The sequence below is a fragment of the Apteryx mantelli genome, chromosome 1 (assembly GCF_036417845.1).
Source record: "Apteryx mantelli isolate bAptMan1 chromosome 1, bAptMan1.hap1, whole genome shotgun sequence".
NCBI classification, from domain to species: domain Eukaryota; kingdom Metazoa; phylum Chordata; class Aves; order Apterygiformes; family Apterygidae; genus Apteryx; species Apteryx mantelli.
Genome location: NC_089978.1, coordinates 126450393 through 126467553, shown reverse-complemented (window position 1 = coordinate 126467553; position 17161 = coordinate 126450393). Strand labels below are relative to the sequence as shown.

The 17161-nt window shown below is 40.1% G+C and overlaps 1 protein-coding gene across 1 annotated transcript in view; it reads right to left on the bottom strand.

The window, feature by feature from the left end:
- The window catches only part of IMPG2 (interphotoreceptor matrix proteoglycan 2), a 61339-nt gene that overhangs the window by 20794 nt on the left and 23384 nt on the right, over nucleotides 1-17161 (bottom strand). Inside the window, exons 4-8 of the mRNA XM_013949995.2 lie at nucleotides 16000-16031; nucleotides 15863-15886; nucleotides 6188-6237; nucleotides 5622-5713; nucleotides 2575-2736 (exon numbers count right to left, since the gene is read on the bottom strand). Coding sequence (XP_013805449.2) covers nucleotides 2575-2736; nucleotides 5622-5713; nucleotides 6188-6237; nucleotides 15863-15886; nucleotides 16000-16031 — 360 coding nt within the window. The remainder of the gene's footprint in view (nucleotides 1-2574; nucleotides 2737-5621; nucleotides 5714-6187; nucleotides 6238-15862; nucleotides 15887-15999; nucleotides 16032-17161) is intronic.

Below are 17161 nucleotides of genomic sequence, written 5' to 3'. Positions count from 1 at the left end.
CTTCTCTGACCCAGAGGTTTCCATTACCCCCCAAACCTCTTTGGATTAAATTCAGGAAAAATTATTTGGAATTTAGCAACCTAAACGAGAGGAAGCAGCAAAGGCTGCCTTAGGAACAGAGACCTCCTTGGCTCCAGAAAGGCACCAATGCATTATGCCGTGCAGAACAGCTCATCTGGGCTGCCCTAAATGGCAAAGTAGAAAAGACTCAGGAGTGGTTGGCAGTGCTGCTCAAAGAGGAAACCAGGGGCAGCAACATGGTAGCACATCCAGGCCTAATTCAGTAATCAACTGTGTTGCACGAGACATAAGAAATAAATCCTGCAGGTTCACACTGCTTTTGTTTTTTTTTCCCTCCCAAAAGATTCTTGCCAGTTGAGGATTATTTTTTACTCCTCAAATTCTCTTTTTTCTCCACAATCTCCCTATTTTTAAACTGCCTCTGGTAAGACTTAAACAATCTGAGTGATGCCAACTTTTTTTTCCTTCTCCTCCAAGAGCTTCTTTATCCAAGCACAGAGGGAACCAGGCAAGGGATCAAAGGAGTGGAACATCCATGTGCCAGGTGGACTCTGTCCCATTTGACATTTCTTACACACACACACACACACACACACACACTATGGTATTGCTACTTGGCCACACAGCTAGGAAAATTAAGATGTCTAGCCTATGCTAGCCACTTGTGACAGTTGTAGTGATGCTTTTTGGCTACAGTGAAGAGTACATCTATTTCCCATCTGGCCCAGGATCTGGCACTGGGTTAGCCCCAGTGAAAGAGATTCAGAGTTTGCCAAGGAGAACCCCAAGTAAATGGGACTAAGAAAGGAAGAAAGCTAAAGAAAAGATGACTCCCATGATGTGTTGCTCTATGGCCCCCCAGAGATGTAACAGATGCCTCTCCCAAGAAGAAGACAAGCTCTCTGCCCCAAGAAGATTATGGTAAAATACAGAGAAACAACAGGGAGAAAGAAGTTAGGAGACAGCGATTTGATCATACTTTAAGTAGGCATTTATATATTGTTGGGGCAATAATTTTATTTGTAGCGTATAAATTAAAACATATTAAACTTTGATTAAAATTAAATTAACTTTACAATAAAATTCTAATAAATCATGTATGATATATATTTATACATATTTATATATGCACATACGGTTTGGTGTGTTTTATTTGTTTTGTTTTTTACGTTGGTGCCTAACAGTCTAACCAAGCTTCATTCCCACTGACTCCAGTAGGATTCAGGCATGTGTTTAAGAACTTTTCTGAGGTTGGAGGGTTTTAAAACATGCTCATATGCACTGCTGATTCTGGCATAAATGAGGAGCAAGTGTTGTCTTGGCAGTCTTGATTTCAGAGAGTATCTCACTTGAGTGGGCAATGATTCACTCAAAGAATTACCATGCCTGAGGAGAAGTAGTGAACAAATTCTGTTGTTCGTAACTTCTTTTTACTTCCCCCGCTTACCACCTACTCTCTATAGAGTCTCTACTACAATCCAAAATTGGGACACTTCTTGTATTCATTAAGAATTCCCCAAATTTCATTTCAGTGCTCAGCTTTGGTAGGAGATCCAGAGCATGCCCACATGGGCAGACCCAGGTGGACCTGTATGCCTTCTGCCTGTGCTCAATATTAGTGCTGCGGTGTACCATACCTCAGCTACTAGAGCAGCCTCCCATCACTGCCCCAGCACAGGTTGGTGGCTCTGAACCGGAGCTGACTCATATCCTGCCATTTGAGAGCGTGGGCAGGCTGGTCTGCCAAGACCTTCAAATTGTCTTTTTTACTCCTCAGTTTCAAACTGACTACAGTCTATAAGAATTCAAATCTGGACAAACAAGATTAGCAAGCTCTGAAAAACCTTTAGGCAGGCTGGCCACTAAAGAGATGTTAAATATACCTTTAAATATGAGATTTCCAAGATGCAAAACCTTTAAGAGATAATGAAGTTCCATCTAGAGGCAAACAAGATTCCTGTCACTTACTTCTCTGTGACATCTTTAAGCCCTGCCTCTGTAATGCTGGCAGGGAGAACTACTGAAAAATTCAAAAAGGACAGTAAGGCCAAAGTTAGCCCTGGTAAAAATAAGTGCTTAAAAGGACTAAAAGAAGTGCAGTTGTCTTTCATTTACTAATAACATCTGGCTTAGCTTCTTTTGCTAATATGAAGCAAAGTAAAAGAATGAAAGCAGAACAGGAATCAGTGTCCCTCAGAAAGGTCCCCCATTCTGAGTATGTCCCCATGCAGGGCTTCAGCATAATTTTTTGATCTCCCCAAAAGCACGCTTCTACCTCTTTTGCCTGCAAAAATGATAGCATACTATTTCATAATAAACAAAAGGAGGAAACTAGAGTAACGGCTGTTTGGCAACTGGTGTGCTACACACAACGCTACTACTTCAAAAAGGCAGCCTGTCAGACAAAACAGGATATTCTCATAGTGGATGAATATTTTCCAGCCTGCCTTAGGCAACGAAAGCCCTAAGCTGGTTCTGCAGAGCCCCTGAGAAAAAAGCCAGTACTAACACAGATGCTGTGAAAGAAAAAGGAAGACAGGGAAGGTAAATCACCTGCGCAATGAATCGTTCTGAGAGCAGCTGATGTTTTGTGGTGGCTGGGTCCCTCAGCTCCTCACTGTACTTCTGTCCAACGATCATGATGCTGAACTCAATGATCTGCTCAGTCACAGGTTTCAGTAGCTGCTCATCCTCCTCCTTTATCTCATTATTGATCTGGAGAAGAAGGGAAAAGGGAGAAAACAAGAGGTGATTTAGTGCCTTTTAGGTTTGTTTTGCGCTTTGACTGTTTCTTTTTTTTCCAGGAAATAAATTGTTACTCATTACAGACCATAATCCTATATATCCTGGGTTTATTCCATGCGAAAGGCATATAAAAAGCATCCCAGATGTCTACATGTACATATGACCTGCTATCTGTCAGCACGCTACATTTGTCAGCATGGGTCCAAACACATTCTTACGTGGGCTAGAAATTTCTCCAGCCCCTGGAGACCTGGAGGTTTCTCTGGCCCACGATGTGCCAGAGAGCCTAAGCCCTCTTGATAAATGCCATATGGATATGAACACATCAGGGCACTACTGGTGGGCCACAAAGATGGTCATGGATATATCTGATGACATGTGAAAACTGCAGTTCAAAGCACAGTACGTTACCTGAGCCATCAGCCTACCTGTTTGCCTTGCACTATAACGGAGGGCTCACGAAGCCTCAGGGACAGAGACGGCAACTAATGAGGCAGTTTATTAAGACAGCAAACTTCTGACTATTGCTTTGTTACTGGAAATCCTGTTTTCCTTTTGCACATCTTCCATCTAGTGCAAGGCACATCTAGCTGACCACAGCTACAAACAGAAATTCAGCTGCGTGGGGTGTTCATGAGGCAAGTTTAAAGTGCACCACCAACAGCTCACGAGCCCAATTGGCAATATAGGTACCCATTTACCACAAGGCTCCTATTTATTATTCCACTTGGAATGCATTCAGAACAACAAGCTGTGCAGTTCAGCTTGAGTAATTAAGGATCCCAAGGGATACACTGTGGTCATCAGGAGATTTGCTGGGACCTCTGCAAAACTAAACTGCTGGACTGCAATCGATAGGTCTGCAGTCATCTGAGCAACCCTGCAGCAATGGCTGTGCAACTTAGCATAGGAGCTTGCAGGTATCACAGCAGCCTTGGGCAGCAGTGAATTCCGGTCCAATTTTAACCTAAGTTGAGTGAGCAGGACATGAAGAGCACCTTCTGCTTAGCTCCCTACTAATTTACAACCAATTCACTATTTTTTCTGGTATACTGAAAGACATGAGAAAAAAAGATCTAGTTTCATGGCTTTGTTCTTGAACAAAATTTGGGGATATTTGGGGAAGGACAGGTTGGCTTAAGTTAAATAACAAGTCTTTTGTTATTTACCTGTGATTGTTGGTTTTTCCCTATTAAAAAAAAGAGCCAAAACCCCAGACCTTTCTGGCAAAACTGCAAGCTGTGCTATGCATGGCGTGGGAAACAGAAAAACCTTTCTCCAAATAGCTTAGCTGCCATCAGTGAGTGACTTAGATACTGTATAGGGCCCCTCTATGTATTTTTAGTTAAATTCTCTTCCTCCCCCACCCCTTTTTGAGGGGATAACTCTGTTGAGGTCTAGAATGAGTGGTACACCACCTAAAGCTAGTTGGCATTTGAGAGCTATATACTTATCAGGTAAATATATGCTGTTACTACATAGCTCTTTGAAGCTCAGTGTAGTTTGAATCACACATCAGTCCCCCCCAAAATAAAGGCACAGTCAGCACATAAGTGCAAAAGATGAGCTTTGCTGGCTCTTGGTCTTGTAATTCCCAACGCATTTTGGCTGTACAGAGCCATGATGAGGTGTGATGTAACTGTATAAAGAGTGAAAATACTGTTGCAGCAGCAGCAGCAATCTAATTCTAGTTTCTTTCTGATTTACTGAGTGGTCTCTGCTCAGGCAGAAATGCTCCAGGCAGTTCTGTTTCAAAAAAGAATAATGGTGTACATGGGACCAAACCACAAGTGTTCTTGGTCCATAATATAAAATCAGAGACAGGACAAACTCCTGGACTTGAGTCAGAAGTTGTCTGCCTGTTTCATATTGAGTGTTTATTCTTGGAAGCGCAACACCAGAGTTCCACAGTCAGCCCTAGAAGAAAGCACAGAGTTTGGCCCAGCTTTGTTTCATGGCCCTACTAGGTTACAGAACTCTGCAGAGTTAAACCCAGCACCATAAATCAGCTTCTACTCATATGCAGCACAGGCAACTTTGTAAGCGTCTCAATAAATCCAGTGAGAGGTTTGTGTTTATAAGAAAACAAAAGCCAGCTGATTCATACTACTGGTTTGCAAAATTTTCTTCAGTGCTCATGTAGGCCAACATATACTGGAGTTGGAATCTAGAGTTTGGGCTTAATTTTTAATCCAAAGGAGCTCTGTCCTGGAACCAGATATTTCCCTGAAACCTGTGTACCGGTCAGCACTTCTGAAAGCCAGCTCACTTTTACAGTGGCGTTTAAGTACTTGTGGTAGGCCTCCCTGTGCGGAGAGTTTTGCTTAGATACCATGGTGAGGGTGATTGTAAGACCATAAATAAAAATCCATACATGTTGGCAGGGGAAAAGGAGAAGAGAACTGGAAGGAACTTTCAGGGCTATCCAGGCCACCTCTCTGCTATCCTCGGCAATTGTACCATGTGGACCCTTGCAACATTACTACGGCAATTTAAAGTGTATTGTGTTTTCACAGGAATAATGCTCCACATTCTTCTCCGAGCTTTCAAAAAGCCCTAGGCTTTCACTGTCTTGTCTTGAATCACTAGCAAAATGTCCACTTGGTAGCTCAACTGATCCATTCTCTCTCTCTGTGGGGGCGGCTGTACTGCAGAGCCACTGCAAATGAAAGAGTATCTATCCAGGCAATTATTTTAAAACTTTCTAAAGGTCATGCCCAGATTTTAAGAAATCCTAATCTGTGTTAATACACTATGCTAGCAACACCTTTAAGTACAAGGAAATGCAAATGTCCATAAATGATATTATTTAGGAAAGGCAACAGAATGCTGAACCAAAGGAAAAAGCCACTCACAGAAGTGTCTGTATATTGGATCTCATGGATGGTACTGCCCAAAGGACTCTCAATGGAGATCCCATGAGGGGGAGGAACGTTGGCAGCTGCATCTGAGTTTGAAAGAGAGCAGTATTTTTTTTTAATCCGCACACATGTATTTAGATACATAAGTAGTTCAGCAAGTGTAAGCTAACTAACTAACAATAACACTTGATTTCTGGTCCCACCATCAAGACAGAAACAACAAAGGAAGAGCAACTGAAACAGAAACAATACATGAAGAGCCTGAGGAAAAGTATCAAATACGCTAATCAGAACCAAATGCTAATGTTCTGTCTAAGCAGGTGTTGTATTTTTGGGAACATAAAGCAAGTTCAGTAAAAAATGTGCGTAGAACTAATTTCTCTAGTAGGATTTTCCTGATTCATTTGATAACCTAATAACATCAGCCCAAAACCTGATCTCCAAATCACAACTGGGATTACTTGGAGGTGGAAAAAAAATCTCAAAACCACAAGCCATCACATTTCTCAATTTGCTATTAATTCAGAATCAGCCTGCACAGCAGCTGGATGGAAACTGACCTCTCAATGTGGTAACATCAGTAGTTGAAGCTGGAGTTGGAGTCCCAGTACTGTCAAATATAAATAAATAAATAAATAAATCAGAAATTGGACATGGTGATATAGATGTTTTAGTTTGGGGTTTACATGTGGTTCTACTGCCACACCAAAAAACACATTTGCAGAATAAATTTGTCATGGTACTACTTTGCTGATAACTTTATAAAAATTAGGCTTCACAGTATTTCAGTTATCCATGTCAATTTAGATGTGAGGTCACTTGCATCTCCACTAGGCGTCCTGTGCCTCTCTCGGGATGCTAACCTCCTCATACCCAAAGGACATGGAGTCACAAAAGTAATTCTGTTTGGCCTGCCAGCGGTTCTGCAAATGAAGCAAGTGTGAAGACCATAGAGATAAAACACAAAGATACCTGTAATATTCTATAAAATGCTCAGATTTATAAAATACTCTACAGAGCACTAAAAATCATAACTGTATTGAAATCACTGCTACAAGATGGGTCCTTTTTACCACACCTTTTACCCTCCTTATTTGGAGATCTTTAAAAGGCCTCAGTTTCAAAACCCAATTATTGCATTCACACGCACAGACACATACACACACAAAACACCTCTAGGCCAAATGTGAAGAAGAAAAACATTGCAGACAAAATCAGATGAAAATAGTCGATCTGAAGAGAAATCAGCAGCTTTGACATGGCTTTAACAGTAAACCCAAGCTCCTTAGGACCAATTCTGTGAGTCCTGAGCAACTTTAAGTTACCAAGAGTGGGAGACATGCTCTGACAGAACCAATTCCTTTCTGAGAAAAATTGACTTTTCAGGTTTGCCATATTTTTAATACATACAGCCCAATCTGTAAGACTGGAAACTTAAGTGCTGCAGAGAAAATGAACACTAAATTTGAACCTCAGAAAATCATTAAAGTTCATTGCATTAAGATATTTCTCTCATTCCTAAAGAAACTCCTTTTTTATTGGTTGTCATACTTGTACCATAAAATAAACATGGCAGAAAGGAGGCTGCACTACAATATTAACAAGAGCTCGTACCACCTAGCCCATGCTTTGCTAGTCTTGCCAGGTCTGACTTTTGATTGTCATACTCAATTACTGACCCTGCAGTCTGCCCTCAAGCAAAGCTCCCACCAAAGGCAAAGGATACTCTGTCTCCATCAGGATGTATAACCAGACTCAGTGTCACTCCTAAAGCAAAGGGCTCCAATGCCAGGCAGACAAGCACATCCAAACTTATATACTAAGATACCTGGGCACAAGGCTAAGATAAAACATATGATAGTTTCAGTGAGTTAACGTGTCTCAGACTCTCTTTTTCCCTGTGCCTCTCACAGGCTTGCACTCACCAATGAACACAGACTTGAAGATGAGTCTGCTGAATTTTCTGTTCAACCCAAGAATCATTTCACCCATCTTTCCCAGGAGGCATAGGCTAGTCCTGTGCATAATGTTTAACTAGGCCAAACTGGAGTAAGTTTAGGGAATGTTAAATTGCCAAGGGGAGAGCTATGTAAGTATTACAAAATTTTAATAAAAAATAAAATATATAACATCCATATGAACAAAGCAGAAAATACTGATTCAACAATTTAAACAGTACGTTTGTGTACAACTAAAACCTCTGAGCTCTGTGCAAGCCTTGAAACATACAGTTACTTGTGTCTGCTTCCATCTCGTGGACATTATTACCTGTTTTCAGCCAGCACAAGGCAAGGTAATCACTGTCACTAACTATAAGCACAGCAAATATTATCATGATAATTAATGACTACTGAAATATCATGAACTGTTTAAAGAGATTATCATTTGGGGGGGGGGGGTGGTGTCACACAGCTTTCAGGCATCAGCCAAAACAGTCCTCCGACAATTAGATGAAATTCACTGAAATCCAAACCCACCAGGGACGATGACAGTCAAGACAGTCGTTTGTTAAGCCAGTCATTTTAATTCATCTCTAGAGAGGAAGAGTCAGGAGAAAACACAAACTAGAGACATTTCCTGGACCTTAAGGAAAGGAGTCACTAGGAACAGCTCGCTAGTAGCAAAGGTAACGATTATAGTAAACATCAAATGCCCTTGTTCCTAATGTGGACAGAGGCCTGAATCCATCTGTCATAATCCAAGGGTTTTAAAGAACATAATGTCAATAATTTCTAAGTCTCTCTGCTGCATCTTTTGCAATCTCAGTAAGTCTTGGCCAGATTTCCAAGAACTGGAAAACAAGTTACTAGCAAGCAAGTAGAATTCAGACATGATATACCTGTGATGGCAATGGCAGAGGATAGTCACGAATAACTCATTCAAAACCATCCATTTCTTTCTGCTAAAAATATCAGTACAAGGATTTAGATTTTCTTAAGAATGCTGATTATATTTTATAGAGATTTAGTTTCCCTGTTTGTTTCTCACCTTAAAACAGAAGTCAAAGCTCTTTCTTAATTATTAATTGGTCAGATGACATATTTTCCAGTTAAATTTACTTAGCTCTAAAGATGCATTACTCTTACCAGTTTTGATAGGCATTAGATTACATCTGTGCCAGAGTCTTACCAATTTAAGGCATCAGTAACTAAAGCATTTACATGTATTATATTTAATAATGGTATGTTCACAGGAAGCACATATGATACTAACTTTTCAGGAGAGGTGAAACAGAATCTGAGAATTCACTTATCACAAACCGCTAACGTAACCAAGGTCACAGAATAAAAAGCCAACAAAAGCAAGATGATGTGCAGTGAACAGCTTTGTTACAGGATTTGTAATATTCTGTTCATCTGAAGTGCTCAAAGCCCTTACATAAACATTAACTAAGCCTTGTATCAACACCCTTTTATTTAGAAGGGGACAGAGTGAAAAATAACTTACTATGGCAAAATAAATTAGGTTCTGAGCTCAACCTAAGACTCATAGGACTTGATTCAGCTACCCACACATAGATGGCCTCTAGTACAGTTCAAGAGGCCTTCAGGTACTCCTCTGGGCTTCCAGCTGCTGTCCCTGAAGGGACAGATCTCCCACAGATCCTGTGTTGTACTTGCCAGCTCTCTGCAATGTGTTTGGTAACTTAGTCATTTAGATCTTTTTGAGGTGCCCTATCTGTGAGCAACTGAATTGAACATCAGATTTTGTGTTTTGTTTACCAGTGTACCACAAGATCAATTTTAACTAAACTGCTTGAGTTTTTGAAGAAAATAATCCTCAAAGTAAACAAGAAAAGCAAGAAATGCTATGGTATAAACCACACTTTCAGAAGAGGAGCAGTTTCTAAATGGAGAGGCCTAAAATAAATTTTCCAAGTTAAATTACTGCTTACAGATTAAATTATTGTTTGTACAGGTACCAAAGAAAAAATGTCCAACTTTTAAAGGTCCCAGAGCTCTCTCACTGACTTAAATGACATTTGCTCAGCCCTCCAGAAAAATCAGGCCACTTATAGTACCTATATATGCATTAAAAAGTAAAGGTTGAGAAGGTGACAGCAGCAGCAGCTCTTGAATCTTTGCACTGTTTGGGAAAGTTGGTCTCTGGCAGAACGCTTTGCAGGCCTGTAGATCTTACCGACGTTCTCCAGTTAGTGACATTAACTTCTGTGTACAGGGGTTCCTGCATGGTGGAAACCACAAACAAAACTGGGCCAGTGTCTTGTATTAGACAACTGTCACAGTGCTGAAAAGCAGGGTAAGAATAAGGCCTTTGACATTTAAAGCATACCAGACTGATCACCTTAAGCATTACCTGGACAAATTCTTTATCAAGGTCAGGTAATAGACTCTTACTGGTACAGCGTTTTTAACACAAGCTCCCAAGACCTAACCACTTTTCTTACAAAATTCTGGCTCGTATCTGGCTGAAAATTAAAAGCCAAGGATTTAAACGAAGCCTAGTAAAACCTTAATCAATTTATTCAAGCAATACCAGTGAAGAACTGAGCTTGGTCAAGTTAAGAATTATCACTTTCTTCTCAGGAGGACAAAAATACTGGTTTAAGAAACTGTGTTATAACCATTTTATGCAGCAATTTTTGTTTCTTCATTGCTTCACCAGAATTGGGGCTCAGAACTGTGAGGTTTACTTTCTTTTTGCATCCATAGCCTTCTCCTTCCCCTTATAATTTTAATTTTTCAAACGCCCATTTTATTAATTCCTAGAACAGGAGCAATAATACCAGATATTTCTAAGGAAACCATTCAAAATGCATGTGACAATGCATTGCTGACTTCATCTCATAGTGACTGACTGAACACATTGCTTTTAAGGTAAACACACATTCAAATTTCACTTTAGTTACTGAGTTGAAAACAGGGGGGCTTATTTATTTATTTTTTAACCCCAGCATTAATCCACAGGCCAGGCTTTACCTTCAGTTATACTCACACAGCTGAGTCACTCCAGGGTGGAGGACAATATTCCAGCAAGAGCTTTTTGTGACGTTGAGACAAGTACATATGACGGAAATGTAATTTCTCTTGTCCTGCCTGCATAAGTGGAGCCCTGGACCACCTTGGCTGAGCAGTAAGCAAAATACAAAAATATACACGTGTATGGAGAGGCAGGAAGCAATGGGTACAAGCAGATGTCTAAGCAGCAGAATGAACAACGCTACACTGTGTTTCCTTGGCAGAAAGCATGGGTTTCAGATCACAGAGTCTGTTAGACACCTGAGCCTAGGCAGTGGTAAACAAGACCCATAAGGGTCTCAGAAGTTGATCTGAAGCAAACAGTGCTTACGGACAGCCTATACATATTAGTACAACAAACAGCTCCTGCTATATTCCTCTCTTTCAAGTCCCATATGTACTTTTGTGTGACATCAGTCACATCATGAAGAGATGACTCCAATGACAGAAGAAGAAAAATGACTTCACAGGTTCCAATCCACCAAAGCACTTAAAGAGTCGCATTAAGGACACACAACTAAAGAGCCTAAATAAGTGCTTAACTGCAGTCATGACATGTTATTGAGAAAAAAACACCACTCGACCTGTCAAACAATGCCTCAGTGATACCACTTATTTTTCTTCCATGAAATTTTATAAATGTTTTTCTCTGCATTTTTGTGCAAGATTTAACTACCTCCTCAACTCCATGGTGGAAAAAGGTACCCTTTCCAGACTGTACAGGTTCCAGATGTCCATCAGTTCATTTATCAATTTGAATGTCCTAAAGGCTAATTTGCCATGTCAGGCATTTCTTTTTCTTAAATATTATTATTTCAATGCTCATATTGAAGAACTTTGCTCAAAGAAGGGAAAGTCATTTTTATGGTCTGAACTCACTCTTTTTAAACATCTTAATCATGAGTTATTGAACTAAGTGATATGCAATATCAATAGTACTTTTATACAAGTACAGAAATGCAAGACTGAACCTTGCATTCAGATTCTTTTCTTTTTAAATTGTCCTTACATTTATTTTAATTTTCATGTAGTCACTTCTTGAATATTGACCTCTTTTGTTTTTAATTAAAGCAGGGCAGGACAAACTTGACAGTAGGCAACACAGAAATAAATGCACAGCTAAAAAGAAACAGTGTGAAACTCTTCATTTGGGGTAAAGCTGTGCAGATACTCAAAAATATCTGAAGCCAGAGCAATACTGTTGCCAAGTCCAATGGCAAATAATAAAGGAGCTCAGGTATGTTTCTACTCCACTGCAGGCAGAAGTGACTGAAGTGTTGAGATGATCCCAGCATGGAGGACACAGACTTGTCTTTCATGCAGCACATTTAGATAAGAGATACCAAATTTGAGTTGATACACTAACCACCCAATGCTGATGAAATAGAGATCCTAAATTTGCCAACGCATCTGAGAGTAGAGAAGAGAGGAGCTCCAGACATGGTTTACTGCAACTAATTTCAGTGAGTCCAGAATCAGAAACTATCACTCAGAAAGGACAATTGCTTTCATTTCTTACTTCATCTTATTTGACATTAAGAGCCACTTCAGAAGAAATGCAAAAGCAATGCATAATTATACTCACCCTTCCCAAATATCTTCACTCCTTATGTTTTCCTCAGTATGCTATCATGCATACAGCATTCAAGCAAGGTTATGACATAAAAGCTACAGTTTTCCCCTGCAGCATTTTTGTGCTACTCCTTTTCCTTCAATTGATTCTCAAGATCTGATATTTGACCCTGCCAGAAATTAGAAAGGACACTGCCCCATTGTCATGGGACATACTCCAGTATTAATAGAGCAAACTTCATTATGAAAAATCATAAGGGCCTATTGAATAAAGAAATGAATAAAAGCCTTTAGCTGATATAATACTCACACACTTCTGACCCAGGCAAAACACCACAACTTCTACGAGGCTGCTGTATAGACATCTGCATTACGTCCCATATATTACTTTTCCTTTTGGTGAGCTGCTCTCCTAAGTGGTACTTGTTTAATCCCTCAAGTCCATAAAAGGCCAGGCTGAGCGTTTAACCTGTGTGAATGCAAGCACTGGTCTTACTGGAACAACTTTCATCCTGCTGTTACGTAATTGTCAGTAATGCTGGATCGTGAGTTATTCTGGGATGTAAATTACACAAGCGCAAGCCACCTCTTCACAGGCTATGCTAAAACCATCCTAGTGTTTAACTAGTTGAAACCAGCTTTTTCCAGCTAGGTGGAGACACAGTATTGACATCTAGGTAGGATTATCTGATGTGTCTTAAATGATTTAGGTCACAGCTTCAGTTCTACAGCTGTTTATAGCTTTCAGCACAGTTCTGTTTTATCCTAGAAAGGTACTGTCATTAAAATGACCAACAGACATCAAAGGTCTGTCTTCACTTCCAGATCAGCCCGGAATTAAAAAACTGATACCTCAATTGTTTCATAGGAAAAAAGATTGGTCAAAGATGGTAAAAAGAAAACACTCTTAGTTTCTTGTACTGGCGCTACACTCTAGAAGATAAGAGGAACCAATTGCAAAAATTCCTATGCTCCTAGCAGTGAGAAAACAGCCTGGGAAAGAACCCTAGTGTTAGGCCTCAGAACTGAAGTAACTGCTTCTGCACAGGGGTCAGAGAAACTGGTGTTCACCAGAGCATCCCTGTTAGACCCCTGCTCCGAGGCATCCTCTGGAGAAGCCTCTCCTTCCCCGGCTGTGCAGAAGCCTCTCCAGGGCATCATTCAGACATCTGAAGCTGGTGCCGTCAGGGCTCCAGGCTGAGGGAGAGAAAGGACAGTGCTGCCGCCCCTTGAGAAACAAGGGCAGGTCAGACGCGCAGCTCGGCGGTAGACAGCGTTGTTCACATCACTGCCCTGCCCTGTCCTGCCCGACATACCCTTCTGTAGGACCAGTCTCTCTCTCAGCACACGTGGGTCAGCCCCTGCCTCAGCAAGAGCTGCTGCAGGAAAGCCAGTGGGCTGGCGACCAGAGCACTGCCCGGGAAAGAGCAGAGCCACATTGCTCCTGTACTGGGGCAGGCAGCTGGATTTCGCACGCTGTGCCTTAAGCGCAGGGCAATCCTGGGTCAGGTACCTACTCTGATTTATTACAGCAAATTTTAAAGAGGTCTTCATTTTATTCTGATGTGTATTGGCAGGTCTCATACATTATTGCAGCAAAACCACATTCCATCTAGCTCTGGAGATATTCTTCGTGCCACACAGTATATGTATCTCTCTCCTCATACAAAACTGCAGATTGAAGTCAGAACCCACGCAACTAAAAAGCAAGCCAGAATATATGGTTTCTACCCATGGCAGCCAATCTTGGCTTTATTTTTATATAAGCTTGGCTTACAAACTTCATGTCTTAAACCATGTCCGCCTTGTGGTGCACAGGTGTGCAGAACTGCCCTTAGAATAGAGGTTTTCTTAATATTGCCAGAGCAAATTATGTGTATTTCTTCCTGATGCTCCATTATCCAGAGCAAATCTGCCTCTTTCTATCTCACTGCTTTAGTCCTGTATCACTCGCTCTATGCTGTAAAACACAATCATTTCCAACCACAAATCAAAAAACAACATATAGCAGAAAAGAAATGATGTAGTAAAGCTAAACTGTAAACAGTAAAGCTGTGATAACAAAGATCCTATTTTAAAGCTATGAACAACCTCAAGTAACATATACTGGAATAAAAGCAGTTTAAGAGAGCATTTTAAGAGAGATGCAATATAGTCATGCAGCAAATTGAGTTAGGTTAAGCTTGCCAATTGTCTACTAGCTTTAGTAGATGCAAGGCCCTTTAATGCCTGTCACAAAGCCCTAGGTAAGGTGTTCTTTATATAAGTACATAATTTGTATCCTGCATCTCTACATCTAGCAGTTTTCCTGAACGATCACACCGAGAGATACCTTAGATTTTTCAAACTCAAACTTCTTCAGAAAGATGATTTTTTTCAAAGCTTCCAACATTCAAACTGAAACAAACTGCATCTCTGAATTCACCTTTGCTGATAAATAAGATGTAGTTCCATTCATGTCAAGAGCCAGCCTAGAGAACAACTGATGTTAATGAGGAAAAAAAATCAGGCCCATGAAGTTTACAAGGACAAGATTTCTATTTCTGTGATTTTCTCTTTAAAAGCAAGAGCATATAGAACTTTGGCCGATGTTACAGGAAGGAAGCTGAAGAGATTCACCCTCCCCAATTTACCTGTGGGCTTAGAGAGTGCTCACATCAGAGAAAAGTTCAGCTCAATGGCTGAAATATAAACCAATCTCCAAGGGATCAAGTCTGCCATTACCTTCTCATGCTATTAATTTTAAAATATAATATCGTGGTTATGAAATCATTATCAGAATAATTAATTTGTGGTTTGAGCTTGCCTTTTTTTTTTTTTCTAAGTTTATTAAGTGACTCCTCCAGTAAGTGATCTACTCATATTTATCATGGCTTTATATGGCCTGTAAAGCAGGGAATTGAATCAGCCAATTTTTCAGATGAGTTCAAGACTAAGTTGTTTGGGTTTGAATTGCTCTAAAAACAGTTTAGATTAATTTCTGTTTGGGAATGGAGTAATAATGACGTTAACTGGTTTTGCTTCTAGTTCAACAAAGACATGAAAATACTGATTCAAGTTCAGGTCTGCTTTGGTAAAAGGAATTGCAATTCAGACTAGTTTCAGTTTGATTCCCTTGTTAAAAATGTGAGGAGCCCCTGCAGCTGATCCCCTTGTAACAGTGTTTTTAGAGCACATCTCTCAAAAGTTTTTGAAACAGCATTTTTATAAACATTCCACTTTTCTGCTTTTGGTGATGATGACCAAGCCTGATGACGACCTGAAAGCCTTTGGGAAAGGTTCACAGAATAGCCAGAATACTAACACAAGTCACTGTGGACACATCTCTTTCCCAAAGTAGCTTTCCCCTACTAAACCTCTTCAGGTAAATAGCCCGCATCTATGCTCAACTGAAAACAAGGAAATGATGGACTTAAGCAAAAGAAGCAGTCCTTTACCAATCAGCCGAGATATTTTCAGCATGCCAAGGCTGCTGGGACAACCTGCCAGAGCTTTGCAAACAAGATACACAAGATTTCTTCATCACATTGAATCTCTTTCTGTAGGCCCCTTTGCACCAAGGTGAATTTTGTTTTTTACTTCTGTTATTAAAAACAAAATCTTCAGTGCAAAAATCAACTCTAGCAGCAGCAAGAGCTAGAGAAAGGACTGATCAAGAGGCTTTAAAAAGTGAAAATGACTTACCCACATGACCAATCGGTGCAAGAGCTGACAAGAGAAAAAAAATAAATAAAGAGAGAGAAGGTGTTACAAAATGTCACAACTCAGCCTTGCTGTTATCATCAGACAGAATAAAACACAAGGCAAATGCAGATACTTACCCATCCATTGCTTCCTTTGTATAGGACAGTTTCTGGAAAATAAACAAACAAACAAATCCTAAATATATTTGAGAAACATAAGATGGAAGGAACTGAAATGCAGTTTATACCACCTTCTTCCCTCCCCTTTGCCAAAATAATTCTTTTTTCTTTGTTCATATATTTGCTAAGTTCAAAATCTATTAGCAAAGCCCCTGGTGAAAACAGAACACACCCTACATTTCCCAAATACAACTGGTGATTTTAGAAACTCAGCCACAGACACCAAAAAGAACAGTAGGTTTGTCAGAAGATGCTCTACGTTTCTGCATTGACAGCAAATGCTCTGCATTTTCTGAAAATCAAGTCCCTCTAAGTGTCTTCAGCTGAACACCCAACATCACTATATACCTTTGAAAATTTAGGCTTAGAGCTTTTTAACTTTCTTCTTGTACAGATCTGAAGGAAATATACCAAACAGGTCAAAAATGGAGCCAGAAAATAGTGGCCAGATTCAACCTCTCTTATCTGAGTGCAGGCTAACAATAAGATCCTTTTCAGTAACAGGTCTTAAGAAATACAGCATTTCTTCTGCTACATGTCCGTAGACTTAAAGCATTTTTTTTAAAAATATAGTTACAGCTTAAATCATGTAGTAGGATTTATTTGATGTCTTTGCTTGGGTTATAAAAGTGACAGGAAAGATATTTTTTCATTTATTAGTGTATCAAGGCTAGGGCAGGGCTACACAGGTCAGTATTTTCCAGATTCTTAATCAAAATCCTCATAATATTAGTGAAATTGGTTCTAGAGAGCAGTTGCAAGAGTTTCTGAGGGGAACTTCAGAAGAAGTGGAGGAAATCTTGAGCAGTTTGTAGCATACTGATAGCTGTTGAGGAATAGCGCTATATCCTGGTGCTACACCAATGTAGGCAGAACATTAATTATTTATGGAAAAGTGTTGTCTAGAAACAAAGTTTGTTTTTCTCCCTCTGTTTTTTTTGGAAAGGGGCTTGGGGGTTCATCTATTGGGTTGGCTTTCTTTGCGCAATCAATGCGGATATATTTTTCAGTAAAAACACAACCCGAAGTGGGTCAACTTAAACGCCTACTCTGAAGTCAAATTACAATGAACTTAACACACAGTATTTCCTCTGTGAAAACTCGTCTGCAAAATATCCAC